Genomic DNA, 17,757 nt, shown 5'->3' with positions numbered 1-17,757 from the left:
CTTGGTGTTTAGACATTTTGACTAGAATATTATTTCCTTAACAATCTGCATAAAACCATCCCTGCTCAGTTTGTAATTATACACCAAAATATTGAGCCCAATCTCAGTAGCTACTTCTACAGCACATCATATAAAGTGAATTGCTGGAGCCAGCTCATTAGATCTTACTCCAAAGATTTTTACCAACACCTTGGCCCTCTTTTGCTGACAAAAAGGGTTCTTAAGCCTTTTAATAGCTTTATGACTTCCTTATTAGAGTTCATCCACTAACATATCCTGTTAATAAAATGAACTGCCCATCTTTCTTGGGAAACACTCTGGAAAATATTTCCTGATTTCACAGCATAGCTTTGTCTCTGGATTAGTACTCATCTAATACGAAACTGAGAATCAAACATCCCTGGAATATTTTGTAAAATATGAGTATTTTTTCAAATGTCTTCAAGGATATAAACAATTCAAAATTTAAGTATTTGAGTAGTACTCTATCATATTTTTATTGCAGTGATATTTTCTGAAGAAATCTGAAGTCTGGAGTAACTATGGGCCATAAAATATGATCATCTTGCACCAATAAATGGAGCAAAGTTCAAATCTGGACCATCAGAAAAAGACAACAGGAACATTTCTAAACTAAATCTGATTGCCTTGAGGAAAGAAGGTACTGAAGCTGTTAGAGTATATCTTTGAAGGACTGAAGCAAGTCCTTCACTCCTGGAAAAAAAAAATCAAATCAATCATACAGATAAATATCTTAGTTACAGGGGAGAAAAAACAGAGATGACTAAGCTAAAAAAATCTCCTTCTGGCTTATATCTTTTCTAGGCAGTGCTGTTCCTGATAAGACACATGACACAACATATGGTTTTGTTGAATATCAAGGTAAGTTAGGGAAAATAATAGTTTTTTAAATAGGAAAATTAGACGACAACAGCAACAGGTAAGGAAGCTTTGGGCTTCTGAGGTAGAAATATCAGCACCCCTATGTAAGCATGGTAATAATCTGAAAATGGTACAACTGCTGGCCTGCTATAGCCTGTCTCTACCAGAAACAGAGAGAAAAGCATTGCAATCCAGCAGAAGTAGCCCTTCAAAGTCTAATGAGGAGCATTTTATCAGATATCAATAAATGAGCCCTCACTGAATACAAAGGCAATACATTAGGTGCTGAGTGATCAACTTCAAAGGACTTCCTGCTATTCTGAAATTTAAAGCTGTATTCTCATTTCCTCAAGCCTGTATATTTTACATAATGAAACAAAATACACATCTCTCGCAGCAGTATAAGGGTAAACAGAGGACCTTTCCCACCAAAAATTGTGCCAAGAACCCTTCCCCTTCAGCCTTTTGCTATAGAAATATCCTTCTGCTTCCCCGAAAACAGTATAAGCTTTCTTTAGCAAGTGGAATATCACCGTTACTCTCTCCCTTACTCTGCTTCACTTTTTTTGCATAACGCTTAAGATTACCTGACAGTTTACATATTTATCAAGTTTCTCCCAACTAGAATATAAGCTTCATGAGGAGAGAGATTTCAAATATTTTATTTACAGATGTATTCCCGGTATCTAGAACTGTATTTAGCATGTAGCAGATTATAAAAAAAATTGTAAAATTAATAAAAATTTAAAATCCGATCGCTTCTCAGCCTTTTGGCTAAGATCAAGTGTAGTAAAAATTTTAAATCCCTATTATATTGGAATTGTTAAAAACAATTTTTATGCCAGGGTTTCTTTGTTGCCCAAGCTGGAGTACAGTGGCTGATCACAGCTCACTGTAGCCTCGAATTCCTGACCTCAAATGATCCTCCCACCTCAGCCTCCTGAGTAGGCTGGACTACAGGTGTGTGCCACCACACCTGGTTATTTTCTTTTCTTTTCTTTTTTTTTTTTTTTTTGTAGAGATGGGGATCTTGCTATGTTGCCCAGGCTGGTCTCAAACTCCTGGGCTCAAGGGATTCTCCTGCTTTGGCCTCCCAAGTGCTGGGATTTACAGGTGTGAGCCACTATGCCTAGCCAAATTTTAAAATTTTGCCACATCGAACCAGGCACAGTGGCTCACGCCTGTAATCCCAGAACTTTGCGAGGCTGAGGCAAGTGGATCACAAGGTCAGGATTTCAAGATGAGCCTGGCCAATATGGTGAAACCCCGTCTCTACTAAAAATACAAAATTAGCCAGGTGTGGTGGTGCGTGCCTGTAGTCCCAGCTACTCAGGAGGCTGAGGCAGGAGAATCACTTGAACCTGGGAGGCAAAGGTTGCAGTGAGTTGAGACTGCACCACTGCACTCCAGCCTGGGCAACAGACCGAGACTCTGTCTCAAAAAAACAAAACAAAACAAAACAAAACAAAACAAAACAAAAACCATCTCTACTAAAAAAAAAATACAAAAATAAAATAAAATTCGCCAGGCGTGGTAGTGCATATCTTTAATCCCAGCTACTCAGGAGGTTGAAGCAGGAAAACCACTTGAACCTGGGAGGCAGAGGTTGCAGTAAGCCAAGATGGCATGGTGACAGAGTGAAACTCCATCTCAAAAAAAAAAATTATTTAGTAAAGTTGTTTTCCTCCTTAAATTATTGCCTGCAAGATCGAAACAGAGTCTCTCATTTCTATTTTGGGATCTGACTGAGTCACAAGGTAGTCTTGGCAAATAACTCTGCTCTATCTCTCAGTTTACTGAGGCTGCCTGGGAACTTGACCTGTCAGCCAAACAGGAAGAAGGGCCCTTCTGCCTAACTCCAAAAGGCCTAAGTCAAATGGATATGGTGAGATTTAATGATGGATCTAAATTACAGCAAATGGATTTCCTATGAGGGGGGAAGCAAGCATTTTATTTAATTTCCTCTATATAATTCGGGGCTGGTAGAAAGGGTAGACTATTACAATGTAGCTGAGCAAATTTTTCCATGTTTGCATAACATGTGTTTTCAACTAAAGATATTCCTATATTCCTACTATATACAATACCCCCCAAAAACCTCAAATGTAAGAAAAAGCAATGTGACAGATTTGACCCTGGCCAAGTTATACTTTTTTTTTTTTAAAAGTGTGTAAACATGTAAACTACAAAGCCTCTTTTTCTTTTTCAAGGATGGGTACAAAGTGATACTCTCCCCTTCCCACCAGATACTCTTATTTTTGCCCCCTATCTGGTCATGAATTCCTCCTGGGTGCACCCTCCCTAAAGTGTCCTGTGTTTTGGTGGTTATAATTTCCCACATCCCATGATGCCCCTGGATAGAATTAATCTTTCTGTACTCACACAAATGGAAACAGAAGAGATGAAAAACCCTGGGGATGTGGCCTCGCAGGTCTCAAAATCATCGGCTGCTAAGCGCAACGTGCACTTCTCCGCCTCTCTTCTTGGCTGAGTTCCTTTCTTGGCTCAGAGTTAGATGTTGCATAGCCTAGGAGGCTTAGGACCCAGGGGGCGCCTTTCAGCTGAAAAACAGTTCTCGCTGCAGCAAGCTAGCTGGGAAGCTCCCAGTTCTAAAAAGAGGCTGTTTACCCGAAGAGCATAACAAGGGTAGGTCTGACTGCAAGGCTGGGACTGGAAGGCAGAGCCGCTGCCAAGGAGGCCCCGGTTGGACACTGGTCGTTCAATCCCCTGCAAGACGAAGGAGGCAAGGATGTTGCTGGCCTGGGTGCAGGCATTCCTCGTCAGCAACATGCTCCTGGCAGAAGCCTACCGATCTGGAGGTGAGATCACAGTCTTTCCTTTCCGCAGCAAAACTTCATGGAGCAGAAGGGGTGAAGTCTCCTATTTCCCAAACAGGACAGGACACAAAGCGTTTAGCTGGTTTCTGTGGTCCTGTGAACGCTTTTCCACCCCTCTTTTCCTTGCCAGGCTCTTGCAGCTCCATCTTTGCCATTAAGAACAAAGGCAAGAAGCCACTTTCTCTTTGCCTTTCCTTGCTCATGAGTGGATGGAGCTTGGGGGTTCATCTCCCCTACGCCCCAAGTCCTATTCTTTCTGAGCCTCTTGCATGGTGTGGACCTCCTTCCCCAGCCTCCTCCTGTGACTCTCCTGCAGAGGGGAATGGGAGCTCGGTGTCTCATTCAAGCAGCGATAAAGCCGGTTCACTCCGTTGGAGGCTCTCTCGAATCTTTTGCCTGACTGAATCAAGGCTCCTGGAGAATACTCTTTGGAGAGAGTATTGCCTATTAAACGGGCAGAAGGTGGCCGTATCCGCGGAGGAGGGAACACCGGAGTTTACGTAACATGGCTTCACAGGGATAAATGTCAGGTTTGGGTGCCCACCGTCCCAAAACTCCCATCTTCTCAAAGGGACCCTAAGCCAGGCCTCCTCCGCTCCATCTCCTCTTCCGACGTGGTCACAAGTTACTCTTGAGAGTAACCACCATTTGCACTTCGACAGCTTTCCGGCTTTCAAAAAAAAAACAAAAACAAAAACAAAAAACACCTAACAGTCTCTTGCGTTGACTGAGGGCCAGGCACAGGTTAGGGGCTTCACAGGCGCTTGCTTTCCTTCTCTGTTGGGCCTCACAGGAACCCTCTGAGGTGCATGTCGGGTGTGGGGTAGGGGGCGTGGGGGTGTTGTCAAGACAGGAGACGGTGGCCCAGCAGGGCCCGGGGTCCGTTAGCCAGGCTGGGACTCGGCCCGGGTGACCCCGGCTACCCTGCCCCGCACGCTGGGCGTCTTCCGTTCGCTGCCCGTTACTCTGTGTCCGGGGGCTTCTCTTCCGCACAGGCTGTTTGTGGGACAACGACCACCTGTACCGGGCTGACCAGCTCTCCCCTGCGCCGGGCCTCCGCTGCCTCAACTGGCTGGACGTGCAGAGCCGGCTGGCCTCGGCCCCCGTGTTGGGTAAGTGTCGTTAGGGGGACCGCGGCGGCGGCGGCGGCGGCGGCGGCGGCGGGGTTGGCGGGCGGCCTCCGCCGTCCAGGTCCCAGCCCCGGCACACGTTTCCTTCTCTCCTCTCTTAGGCGCCGGCAATCACAGTTATTGCCGAAACCCGGACGAGGACCCGCGCGGGCCCTGGTGCTACGTCAGTGGCAAGGCCGGCGTCCCTGAGAAACGGCCTTGCGAAGACCTGAGCTGTCCAGGTACCCCCCGGGACCCCGGGAATCCCCGCGCCGGGGGCTGACAGGGAGCGGCAGATGCCCGTCGTGCACGTGCGGCCGCGCGAGGCCGGCCGGCCCCGCCCCGCCCCCGCCCCCGCCCCGCCCCCGCCCCGCCCCCGCCCCGCCCCCGCGCCGTCCGATTGGCCAGGACTATCTCCAGGCCGCGGGGCTCAAAGCCTATTGGCCGCCGTCGCCGCTCGTGTGAGCTCATCCGCCGCGAGCGCTTGTAAACAACCGCGTGGGGCTGGGTCTCTCCGCTGCGCGCGCTGAGGAATGGCTTTTGGCCCCTCGATCTTTATGACTGTTTTGTGGAGCGACTGCAATGCGCTAGGCACCCTTCTCACAACCCCCGCTCGCCACCTCCCCCGACACACCCCGCGAGAAGAAGCCGTTTGGGGCATCTGAGCTTCAGAGAAGTTAAGCGATTTACCAAAGGCAATGGCAGGGGACAGATTTGAATCCACGTTTCTTAGATTCCAAAGCGCAGGCTTTTTGCTCCCAAGGCAGCAAGACAGTTTTCTAGGATTGGAGGGGTTAATCAAAGTAAAGCACTTCTTTTCTTTTTCTTTCTCTCGCTTTTTTTTTTTTTTGTGACTGTCATTCTGTCACTCAGGCTGGAGTGCAGTGGTCCGATCTCGGCTCACTGCCACTTCCGCCTCCCAGGTTGCAGTGATTCTTCTGCTTAAGCCTACCCAGTGGCTGGAATTACAGCCGTTCACCACCACGCCCGGCTAATTTTTATATTTTTAGTAGAGTTGGGGTTACACCATGCTTGCCAAGCCGCTCTCGAACTCCTCATCTCAGGTGATCGCCCACCTCGGCCTCTCAAAGTGCCGTGAGCCACCGCGCCTGGCACAAAATAAAGCATTTCACCTAAGGATTCGCACAGAGCGTGCACTTAAATGTGGGCTGCTCAAAGGAAGCATGGGCTGTTTCCTGGAGTGGAGGTCGGGGGATCCCCTGCAGAAGACGGCAACCGAGCAGGATTTGAACAGATGAAGACGTGGAAGGCAGGAGAGAGGCCCTTCCCTACGGCCTTCCCTTCTCATTTGCCTTGTCCCTGAGATGGTGCAGCCCTCTCAGGCCTGATTTTGCCTGTAGGGCAGAGTTTGACTTTAGGTTGTGTGCGTAGGGAGGCATTCTTAGGTGACCCACCTCCATCTCCCCTAACACTCGGACCAGGTTCAGCTGTGGAATTCACTCAGGGCAGGTCCTGATGAAAACTGTTTCTCACCTCATCTCCAGAGACAACCTCCCAGGCCCTGCCAGCCTCCACGACAGAAATTGAGGAAGTGTCTGAAGGGCCAGGTGCAGATGAGGTGCAGGTGTTCGCTCCTGCCAACGCCCTGCCCGCCCGGAGTGAGGCGGCAGCTGTGCAGCCAGTGATTGGGATCAGCCAGCGGGTGCGGATAAACTCCAAGGAGAAGAAGGACCTGGGCACTCTGGGTATGACGGCCCCTGACCCCTGCCCTTGTTGGGATTCATCAAGAGATGGCATTTGTGGATTGTGTGGGGTTTGGCTAATGGGACCTTGTGTCCTGTCCTTGGCAGGCTACGTGCTGGGCATTACCATGATGGTGATCATCATTGCCATTGGAGCTGGCATCATCTTGGGGTACTCCTACAAGAGGTCAGTAGTAGCTTCTCTTCTGGGTCCTCTTGAGAGGAGGAGGGGAGGAAGGTACACAAAGTCAAATCAAACTTTGTGGCTTTCTTACCCAAAAGGAAGCAAGATGTTAAAAATCAGCTTAAGATGTAGAGACTTGGTCCTAGTCTTTATCCGCTGACCTTGGACAAACCGTTTCCTTTGGTGCCTCTACACCTCACTTTAAAAGCCTTGTGAGGTGTGGGTTCTTGTACCCCATTTTACAAACGAAGAAGCCTCTGTCAGAGACTTGGCCAAAGTCACACTCTGGGAGTGGCAGAACCTGGAGTCAGACCCAGCTCTTTTGATTGCAAATTCCCTGCTGTGTGATCCAACATGCCTGACATTGAAGTGAGTGGCACTGCAGAAATCAGGCTCAACAATGATTACAGGGACTTTGAGACTGAAATCTTTCTGTGAGCTCTAAAATTCTGCCACTAGAAAAGGTTTCCAGCCACTGTTTTTTTTGCAGTTGGGACTTAAATTTCCTGAGCTATAAGCAGTGAGGCTCCTTTGCTAGGGAAGAAAAAAGTGAGTTGGAGAACAGAAAAGTTTGTTTGCCACTCTTCACCGCATGTGAGAAAGCCAAAGAGACTACCTGTGAAACTCAAGGTCATGACCTGTGGCTGGGACAGCAGGAGAAGAAGAATGCTGATTTCGTAAAGTCCCGTGAGATGCCAGTCAGTGACTGGTGCATGATGGTAAACCAGACTGACATTCATCTTTATAGTATTGGCTGATTCTGGAAAATTATTTGCTATTCTTGGGCAAAATCAGGAGGTTTGACTTCTAGCCCTGGGTGTCTAATATTCTCCTCTATGTTCTGAGAAATCGTTCAGTGAAGAAAGTGACACAGTAGCCTGCATTTATCCTTCCTTCTTTCCTTCCCTTCCCTCTTCCCTCCCTCCCTCCCCTTTCTTTTGTTTCCTTCCTTTCTTTGATTTTACTTTTTTTTTTTTTGAGACGGAGTTTCGCTCTTGTTACCCAGGCTGGAGTGCAATGGCACGATCTCGGCTCACTGCAACCTCCGCCTCCTGGGTTCAGGCAATTCTCCTGCCTCAGCCTCCTGTAGCTGGGATTACAGGCACGCGCCACCATGCCCAGCTAATTTTTTGTATTTTTAGTAGAGACGGGGTTTCACCATGTTGACCAGGATGGTCTCCATCTCTCGACCTCGTGATCCACCCGCCTCGGCCTCCCAAAGTGCTGGGATTACAGGCTTGAGCCACTGCGCCCGGCGATTTTACTTTTTTTTTTTTCAGGGTCTCACTCTGTTTGCTAGGCTTGAGTGCAGTGGTACAATCACGGCTCACAATCACAGCTGCCTGTAGTCCCAGCTACTCGGTGGGGGTGGATTCCCCCCATCCACCCCCACCGAGTAGCTGGGACTACAGGCATATTCTATCATGCCTGGCTGATTTTTAAATTTTTTGTGGAGACAGGGTCTTACTATGTTGCTCAGGCTAGTCTCGAACTCCTTGGCTCAAGCGATCCTCCTGCCTCAGCCTCTCAAAGCTTATAGGCATGGATCACCATGCCTGGCATGCAGCCTGCATTTTCTAGAGGTGAGGTCCATGTCTGAGCCCACAGCCTCAGTGGATCACCCAGCAGGGCACCTTTGGAGGCCTTGTAGTCAACCTTCTCATTACAGATGAGAAAGGGGAAGTGCTGGATATAAAAACAGCAGTAGCCAACATTTGCCATATGCCAGATACTGCTTCAAGCACATGCTTAAACTCATTTCTCATAATCACCCTTATGAGGTAAATGCTGTTATCTCCAGTTTACAGATGAGGAAACTGAGGCAATAGGGGATTATATACCTTATCCAAGGTTGCACTCCTAGCATTTGGTGGAGAGAAGTCCTCTAACTAGCTATCTCTGTGACCTTAGGCAAATTGCTTTGATTTCCTACTCCAGATCATTGTGTGGAGCTAAGGCTTGTGACTACTTAGCTCAGGGTATGGCACATAGTAAGTGGTCAGTAAGTGATAGCTGTTTTTCTTTTCTGTAAAATGTGTGGACGGGCAGGGTGGCTCATGCCTGTAATCCTAGCACTTTGGGAAGCCAAGGTGGGCAAATTACGAGGTCAGGGGTTTGAGATCAGCCTGGCCAACATAGTGAAACGCTGTCTCTACTAAAAATACAAAAAATTTACCGGGCGTGGTGGTGGGTACCTGTAATCCCCAGCTACTTGGGAGGCTGAGGCAGGAGAATGCTTGAACCCGGGAGGGGGAGGTTGCAGTAAGCTGAGATCACACCAACGCATTCCAGCCCAGGTGACAGTGCAAGACTCCGTCTCAAAAAAAGAAAAAAAGTGGATAATGGGCCAGGCGCAATGGTTCACACTCATAATCCTAGCACTTTGGGAGGCTGAGGTGGGTGGATCTTTTGAGCCCAATAGTTCAAGACCACTGTAGGCAACATGGCGAAACCCTGTCTCTAAGAAAAAATACAAAAATTAGTCAGGCATGGTGGTGGGGGCCTGTAGTCCTAGTTATTAACAAGGCTGAGGTGCGAGGATCACCTGAGCCTGCGAGGTCAAGGCTGTGGTGAGCTGTGATCATGCCACTGCACTCCAGCCTGGGTGACAGGGTGAGAGCCTGTCTCAAAAAAAAAAAAAGTGGGTAATAGACTAGTGCTCTCTGGTCTCTTGTGATTGTGACCCAGGAAGCAGATGTCCAGACAGGGTAACTACTGACTTGAGAGGACATCCTGACTCCCAGTCTGAGGTTGTTTCCCACAATGGGATGGTTGACATAGTGGGTCCAGAGATACCTGCTTATTCATTTTAGAGTTAATGATGTAGTGGCCCTGGCCTTACAGTTCATAAGCAGACCTAAGCCATGTTGGCTGAGTTTAGTCCTTGAAATATTTCCTTCTTCCTCAGCCACTGGATGGCATTTGGCTGTCCTCCAATTCTGTGACAGTTTCCAGGCCTTCCAGGTACTTGAACTGACTAAACATTCTTAATTCTGAGCTCAGTTCTGGTGCCCAGTGGAAGTCTTTTTCTTCTAGATTTGTTCCTCTAGGTTGTCACGAGACTGCCCTGAGGCCTAGAATTTATTTTCCTGTAAACTCAGGGCAAGGCACCCAGTCACCAGACTCCCTGTCACTAACGACCGGACCACCCCTTTCCTCAGCACAACTGTTCTGAGAACAGACTGTACAACAGGAAACCGCATGTGGGTTACAAACAAGCTCAAAGCTCCCATCTTTTCCTAAAGTGAGAGAGCAGAGTGTCCTGAAAAGAGTTGTAGGCTGAGTGTGGGTTCAGGAGTCCTCTGAGCCTTGGTATCTTGTCTGTTAAATGGAGATACATCCTCCCTCCACACCCACCCATCTTAAGATTATTATAAGTATTAAATGTAAACAGAAACAGTAGTAGCACACCAATCAGGTAATAATCACAATAGCAGCCAACATTTATTTCATGCTTTCTTAATAAGTAAGGCCCTATTATGTGCTCTTCCCTGATTATCTTAATTTTTTTTTTAGACAGAGTCTTGCTCTGTCGGCTCACCGCAACCTCCACCTGCTGGGTTCAAGTGATTCTCTTGCCTCAGCCTCCCAAGTAGCTGGGATTAGAGGCACCCACCAGCATGCCCTGCTAATTTTTGTCTTGTTTGTAGGGATGGGGTTTTCACCATGTTGGCCAGGCTGGTCTTGAACTCCTAACCTCAGGCAATCCACCTGCCTTGGCCTCCCAAAGTGCTGGGATTATAGGCATGAGCTACCACACCCAGCCTCCTGATTATCTTTACTAAGCCTCACAACCACACTAGGAGCACTGTTACACCATTTTACAGTGAGGAGCTGAGACCTGGCAGAGTTAAGTACAATGTCCAGGCTACACAGCTAGTAACATATGTCTAAGGATTATAAGTATCCCAACAAGTCCAGTGAGGCCTTGTTGGGAGAAGAGAGTATTACAAGAGGCCCAGTAGCCTCACGTAAATTTGCTTTGAATTGCAAAGGACAGTAGGAAAAATAGAAACTTAAAAAGAAAAAAAAGCCTGGATTTAAAGGCAGAAGAAACAAGATCTAGTTCTGGAAGTTTTACTTACTCTGGATGTGACATTGGACAAATTATTTACCTTCTCTGGACCTCAGTTTCTTCATCTGTACTGTGGTGGGGGTGGGGCAGGTTAGATATGATGATCCTCCCAACTCTATTTCCTAAAAAGACAATATTGCTGGTGATAAGACTGGATTCAGATCTCAGCCCTGCCATTTGCTTGAACAAATGGTGTAACTTCTCTGCATTTGCCTTCCTATCTTTTTTTTCTTTTTCTTTCTTTTTTTTTTTTTTTTGAGACAGTGTCTCACTGTGTCACCCAGGCTGGTGTGCAGTGGCCTGATCTTGACTCACTGCAACCTCCACCTCCCAGGTTCAGGCCATCCCCCTGCCTCAGCCACCCAAGTAGCTGGGACTACAGGCGCTCACCACTACACTTGGTTAATTTTTGTATTTTAGTAGAGATGGGGTTTCACTATGTTGGCCAGGCTGGTCTTGAACTCATGACCTCCTGATCCACCTGTTTTGGCCTCCCAAAGTGCTGGGATTACAGACTTGAGTCACCGCGCCTGGCCCTGCCTTCCTACCCATGAAACAGATCAAAATAGATACCACATAGGTTTGTTGTGAGGATGAAATTGTACAGTATAGTTTAGGCATACAATTGGTGTTCCATACCCTGGGAGAGGAAGGTGGAGGCAGCATACAGTAGGGCCTTACTTATTAAGAAAGCGGGAAATAAATGTTGGCTGCTCTTGTGATTATTACCTGTGGTTCCTTGGGAACTTTTCCTGAGCAGCAGTGTGGTACAGCACTGCCTCTGACTGGGAAAACTGCAGTGGCTCAGAGTAATAATCGAAGACCTGTGTAGTCTGAATGAGGCCTGTGGTGCTTCCATACCCTGGGAGAGGAAGTTGGAGGCAGGCAGCAGTTTCATGTACACCTGCTCTCTCTGGACAGCTCAGCTCCCAGTCCCATCCTGGCCTTGGAGCAAGCAGTCAGGGTGGTTACTGCAAGACTTGAACCCTGCCAAAGGCCATGAGGCTTGCCTAATGGGATAGAGCTTTTCCCTGTCTGGGAAGGCTGGGCAGGCACCAGTCTTCCTCAAACAGGGGAGGAAGGGCTGTAAATGGGGGTGGGTGGGAGCTCAGCCTGGCTGGGTCTTTGTCCTGGTAGGTTCAAAGGGTCAGTCTGTGACTGAGGAGCTAGCTCCAGAGGGAGGTCTTATTTTCTGATAAAAAGAGGAGGGAAAAAATGTAAGTCAACACCACTCCACCCCTGTGGGAGAGGAGCTAAGTCAGTGAATAAACCTTTTCTTCTTTCTTGGCTGACAGACAACACCCAGGCTAACAACCCCCTACCCCCAAGCAGTGAGAGGGGGCTAGGCTGCCCGATGGTCAGTGTAGGGGGCCTACTGATCTCTCAAAGGTCTCCCAAGGGAGCTGGGAGCAGCCACTGCATCTCTAGGACTCACAGGCACCATTAACAGCAGGCATATGGGATTAAGTGTGCTTCCAGGCTTCTAAATGGATGAGACTAATCCAGACTAGTCCCAGCATCTGGTTCCTTTACCTTTGGCTGCTCTTCCAGCCCTGCTCTGCCCCATTAATACAAATTGATTATTTCCCCCCCTAAAGACTTGTATATGATACAGCCCGACCATTATCAGCAGCTCAGCTGGCCACAGGTAAAAGCAGGGCGCCGAAGTTGAACTTGAAAGCCTCAGTTTCTTCATCTATAAAAGGAGGATTATAGGCTGGGCCTGGTGGTTCATGCCTCAAGAGGCGAGAGGATCACTTAAGGCCAGGAGTTTGAGATCAGCCCTGGCAACATGGCAACACCTTGTCTGTACAGAAAGAAAGAAAGAAAGAAAGAAAGAAAAGACATCCAGCAGGTACATAGGTAGCTCTTTTCATCCTGGGTGATGGGAAGGCCATTAGGCCATTTCCTGGCATCTTAGTAGATACTCAGGAAATGTGAATTCCTGGCTTTCTCTCTTCCTCCGGCCCCTTAGATTTTGAAATTCAGACCTTGGCAAAAGATACTTGGATATTCCGTTTTTTTTTTTTTTTGTAAATTGCCCTTTGGTCTTCCATAGGCATAGGGGCTGAAGAAAATTAAACCCAGACCTTCCAGATTTCTCCCTACATAAGCAACCTTGAAGAAACTGGCTTTTAGTATGGAGGCGTTTCCTTCTATGTGGTAACAACTGTACTGATGAACAGTGCTCAAGACTAGTGAATCTCAGAATGTGACTTGGGGAACCTTTGATCTAGACTACCCACCCATGAACACTGCCCCTTCATTTTCCCTATGAGTGCTCTGGCAGTTTTTCTGCTGTGGCAATTGGTGGTGTCCAGTATAGAAGCTAATGAGAAGGACAGGGCAGGAGCCTCAGGCTTGCATGTTCAGAAACCATCACTCAGGGTGATTCAGGAGGATGAGCTCACAGATTTGCCTCCTTTGACCTTACAGGGAGAAATAGGGAATTAGAGCATATCTCATGTGAAGAATTTTACAGAATATCAGGGGCCCTTGAGATTATCAGCTCCAACTCCTTGTTTTACAGATGATGAAATTAAGGCCCAAGGAGGAAGGGATTACCGGGGTCACATAAACAAATACGTGACTTGGCTGGTCAGTAGAATTTCCTTGGAAAATCAAATTAAAATAATGTTGCTTGATGGGTCAAGTAATATTCAGGGCAAATAATAATAACATCTTAAAAGTTTTTTTTTTTTTTTTTTTTTTTGAGACAGGGTCTCACTGATGTGCAGGCTGGAGTGCAGTGGCGCCATCACGGCTCACTGCATCCTTGACTTCCCAGGCTCAGGTGATTCTCCTACCTCAGCCTCCCAACTAGCTGGGACTACAGGTGTGTGCCACACCTGGTTAATATTTTATTTTTTGTAGAGATGGAGTTTTGCCATTTTGCTTAAGTTGGTCTCGAACTCCTGGGCTCAAGTGATCCTCTCTCCTCAGCCTCCCAAAGTGCTGGGATTATAGGTATGAGCCACCATGTTTAGCCCCTTTATGAATTTTTATAGCAGTTTCACTATTTTCAAAGTGCTTTCACCTCCATTATCATATTTTGAGGTAGATATTGTCTCCATTTCACACATGAGGAAACCAGAGAGGTTGTTTTGCCAAGAATTACACAGCTAATGCTGAGCTGGTACTAGAATACAAGTAAGGAGAACTGGAGGGTTTAAAGACAGTTCTGAGACACCTGTGCAACTCTTCCTCCGCTATATTCTTCCCTTCCCGACTCTTTTGCCCCACTATTCTTCCCCAGTCTCTAGAAGTCATTGTATTGAACATCTGATGGATGTGTAATCCATCTGATCTCAGCCATGTCCCTGAGGAGGTCAGAAGCAGGCCCCTGTGTTGTTTCAGTCATCCATCAACTGCTCCTTCTGGGAAGAACCTGTTTTCTCTAAAAGGTGAACCCATGTCTAGCCTAGCTGCTGGTTTTGGAGGATGCCAACTTGGGTCCTGGGTGCTGGTTCTGGTGTGCAATGTGCTGGGCACTCATCAAGCCCTCTAGTTAGCACTAGGGGTGACCTAGTCCAGTGGAAAGGGTCCTACATGTGCAGACAGAAGACTGGGTTTGAGTCCCTGCTCCACTATTGTTTGTGGGGTGAATTTGGTCAGGTCAGAACTTCTGAGAGCATCAGCCAGAGAGGTGGATTTGAGCCTATCACATCCTTGGAGTTCCTTAACTTCTCCAGGCCAATGAATAAGCCCTAATTCTTAGGGTTGAGCTGAGAATGATGTGGGATAAGGTATATAAAGTCCTTAGCATGGAATGAGCACTCCACATGTAACATGGAGTTATACTGTGGTGTGACTGGGTCATTGAGCACCACGAGAATTCAAAGGTATGTGAAATCTCTTGAGAGGTTTGATGATCACTGTCTCATTGTTTCCCATCGACCCAAGCCACCCTCAGTCCTTTTTGCCCCCTGCATGGGTTAGGGACGGTCCATTTCCAGCAGGGACTCACATCTTCTGGGACTTTAGGATAAGAAGGCAGTCTCACAGCCGGATGATCACGTCAGTTTTCTGGACAAATTTATGGGTTAAGTCAAAAGCTTAGGTATTTCTCTGGGTCTCTGGGAGCCCTGGGTTGAAATAATAAAACTGTGTCTTGCTTTAAGAGTCTCTATCTGGCTAGATGGCAGTGGCTCACGCCTGTAATCCCAATACTTTGGGAGGCAGGAGGACCGCTTGAGCCCAGGAGTTTGAGACCAGCATAGGCAACATATTGAGACACTGACACACACACACACACACACACACACACACGGCTCTACCCCCTACTTGATTTTCATTGAGCTCCAGTGAAGCTATGTGAAGTCCATACTGCTGTCACCCTATTTTCCAGATGGAGAACCTGAGACCAGAGGTGCAGGAGCTTCCTGTTGAGTTTAAGGCAGTCTGGAAGAATGAATATCCTAGTATCCTGGAACTGAGTTTGAGTCCTGGCTCCACCACTGATTTGTTGTGACTATGGCAAGCTGATGCTCCTGCTAGGCCTCAGGGATGCTATCTAATAAGCAAAGCTATGCAGGAGGCATAGGCTGAATGTTTTTCTTTCTTACCAGGGGGAAGGACTTGAAAGAACAGCACGATCAGAAAGTGTGTGAGCGGGAGATGCAGCGAATCACCCTGCCTTTGTCTGCCTTCACCAACCCCACCTGTGAGATTGTGGATGAGAAGACTGTCGTGGTCCACACCAGCCAGACTCCACTTGACCCTCAGGAGGGCAGCACCCCCCTTATGGGCCAGGCAGGCACTCCTGGGGCCTGAGCCCCCTCAGTGGGCAGGAGCCAATGCAGACACTGGTGCAGGACAGCCCACCCTCCTACAGCTGGGAGGATCTACCACTTTGTGTTCTGGTTAAAACCCTACCATTCCCCCCCTTTTTTGGTGAATCCTAATAAGTGACAGAAGGAGGTAGTGCTGTGGGCTGAGGGTAAGGCTGGGCAGGGTCCTAACAGTGCTCCTTCTCCACCCCTTGGAGCAGGATTTTGCCTGTGGATGGAGGCAGTGGCAGCTCCCACAGTGGTGCTGCTGATAAGGGCTTCCAAACATCGTCTGCAACCCTGGAACTGAACCAGGGATAGACAGAGAGCTCCCCCAGGCTCCTCTGTGCTTTACTAAGATGGCTGTAATCACCATGGGCTTTAGTGGCATACACTGTTATTCATGGTTAAGGTAAAGCAGGTCAAGAGATGGCACCAAAAAAATACAGTTTTTAAAATATTTGGGATGGAACTCCATACTGACCTCTGAGAGCTGGAAATGAGTTTGTACAGAAGTCAGAACTTCAAGTGGAGAATGAGATCTAGGTTTTGGGCTGCTGGTATGCTTCAGCTTGCTGGCAGTGATGTGCCTTGACAACCAAGGGCCAGACCTGGGCCCAGGGACTCTTCCTGTTTCATAAGGAAAGGAAGGGAAGAATTGCACTGAGCATTCCACTTAGGAAGAGGGCAGAGAAGGATCTGCTCCTACCTTGGGCCACAGGAGCAGAGGCAGACCTGGGATGCCCCAGTTTCTCTTCAGGGATGGACAGTGGTGACCTGTCTTCATTTTGCACAGGCAAGAGAGTAGTCAGCTAACCTATGGGAATTATACTGTGGGGACTTGCGAGCTGCTTCAAAGCGGTTAACCTGGAAACTAAGCTCAGAGGCAAGGTAATAAAGCACTTCAGGGATTGCTCCTGAAATGGGCCTGATTTAGCAGGTGGTCCTGTGGGCCCCCAGGCCAGCACCTTCCTGTAGGGCAATGGGGCTAGGGTCACAGCCCCTAACTTATAAAGCAATCAACCATTAGAAAGGGTTCATTAAGCCTTTTGGACTTAGGGCCCCAGAGAGGAAAAAGTGACTTGCCCAAGGTTGTAGAGCAAGCTACTTGCATGGCGAGGGCCCAGCTTCCTGAGTGCAACATTTCTCCACTGCACTGTGCTAGCAGCTCAACAGGGCCTCTGAGCCCTGATGTCACACTTAGAGGCCTTGGCATGTCCTAGCCATAGAGCTTCCTTCCCAGAGCCCTTCCATTGCCCCTGGGGGAGAGGGAGGTTAGTGGGGCTTTCTGTGGAGCCATTTGTTTTGGGGATCTAGACCTCAGGGGGTCTCTTGGTATTAGTGTTGCTGGAGAATAGAATATTACTGGTTTCTACTTTTCTATAAAGGCATTTCTCTATATACATGTTTTATATACCTCATTCTGACACCTGCATATAGTGTGGGAAATTGCTCTGCATTTGACTTAATTAAAAAAAAAAAAAAAAAAAAAAAGACTCCACATTGCAAAGTTTTTGAGGGGTAACAGGAACATGCCCTGTAAGTTGAGATGCTTTGGGTTACCTTGTCAACACCTGTGTGGCAAGCTTTGGGCCTTTTCTTCATTCATCCTGGCCCTGTTACTGGAGGGTGGCAACTGCAGCCTGTGTCCGAATTTTTTTTTTTTTTTTTTTTGAGATGGAGTCTCACTCCTGTTGCCTAGGCTGGAGTGGAATGGTGCTATCTCAGCTGACTGCAACCTCCATCTCCTGGGTTCAAGTGATTCTCCTGCTTCAGCCTTCCAAGTAGCTGGGATTACAGGCATGTGCCACCACACCCGGCTAATTTTTGTATTTTAGTAGAGATGGGGTTTTACCATGTTGGTCAGGCTGGTCTCAAACTCTTGACCTCAGGTGATCCACCCACCATGGCCTCCCAAAGTGCTGAGATTACAGGCTTGAGCCACTGTACCCGGCTTCTGTGTTTGGTTTATCATCATCAGGAATCTTTCAGGTTGAAGCTGCAAGAAAGACAGGTGTACAAGTGTCCCAATAAGGTGGTTGGTCATTGCAAAGCCTCTCCCCTTCGGCATTGTTTCCAAGGTGGAGGTCGTTAAAATGAATGTCCAGACAGCCCTTGACCAAGGTTGGAGTGCAGCAGGGGCGAGGGATGGATGACGGGTGGTGCTGCAGCAGCCAAAGGGGGAATAACTACAGAGG

General features: G+C 47.9%; 1 protein-coding gene, 1 long non-coding RNA gene and 1 pseudogene across 5 annotated transcripts in view; 2 read left to right on the top strand and 1 right to left on the bottom strand.

Annotated features, from left to right (window-relative positions):
- The window catches only part of LOC120361043 (uncharacterized), an 83,373-nt gene extending 80,019 nt beyond the window's left edge, over positions 1–3,354 (bottom strand). For all 3 annotated transcript variants that reach the window (XR_012515514.1, XR_012515513.1, XR_005577407.2), the window contains exon 1: positions 3,265–3,354. This is a non-coding gene — a long non-coding RNA (uncharacterized LOC120361043). The remainder of the gene's footprint in view (positions 1–3,264) is intronic.
- Positions 1,637–1,793, top strand: LOC120361072 (U2 spliceosomal RNA; annotated as a pseudogene).
- A 263-nt stretch (positions 3,355–3,617) lies between the features above and the next one.
- PIK3IP1 (phosphoinositide-3-kinase interacting protein 1) lies at positions 3,618–17,054 on the top strand. 2 transcript variants are annotated; one of them, XM_003938420.4, is made up of 6 exons: positions 3,618–3,701; positions 4,715–4,831; positions 4,951–5,070; positions 6,334–6,534; positions 6,640–6,718; positions 15,359–17,054. In XM_003938420.4, the coding sequence occupies exons 1-6, from the start codon at positions 3,632–3,634 to the stop codon at positions 15,561–15,563; spliced, it is 792 nt and encodes a 263-aa protein (XP_003938469.1). In that variant the 5' UTR covers positions 3,618–3,631; the 3' UTR covers positions 15,564–17,054. The 2 variants fall into 2 exon arrangements, with proteins under 2 accessions (XP_003938469.1, XP_039318350.1); XM_039462416.2 differs by lacking the exon at positions 15,359–17,054 and adding an exon at positions 7,206–8,053.
- Positions 17,055–17,757: the final 703 nt, after the last annotated feature.

The sequence above is a fragment of the Saimiri boliviensis genome, chromosome 21, assembly GCF_048565385.1.
Source record: "Saimiri boliviensis isolate mSaiBol1 chromosome 21, mSaiBol1.pri, whole genome shotgun sequence".
Lineage (NCBI taxonomy): Eukaryota > Metazoa > Chordata > Mammalia > Primates > Cebidae > Saimiri > Saimiri boliviensis.
Note: the sequence above shows the minus strand (reverse complement) of the source record. Positions and strands in the feature narration are given on the sequence as shown.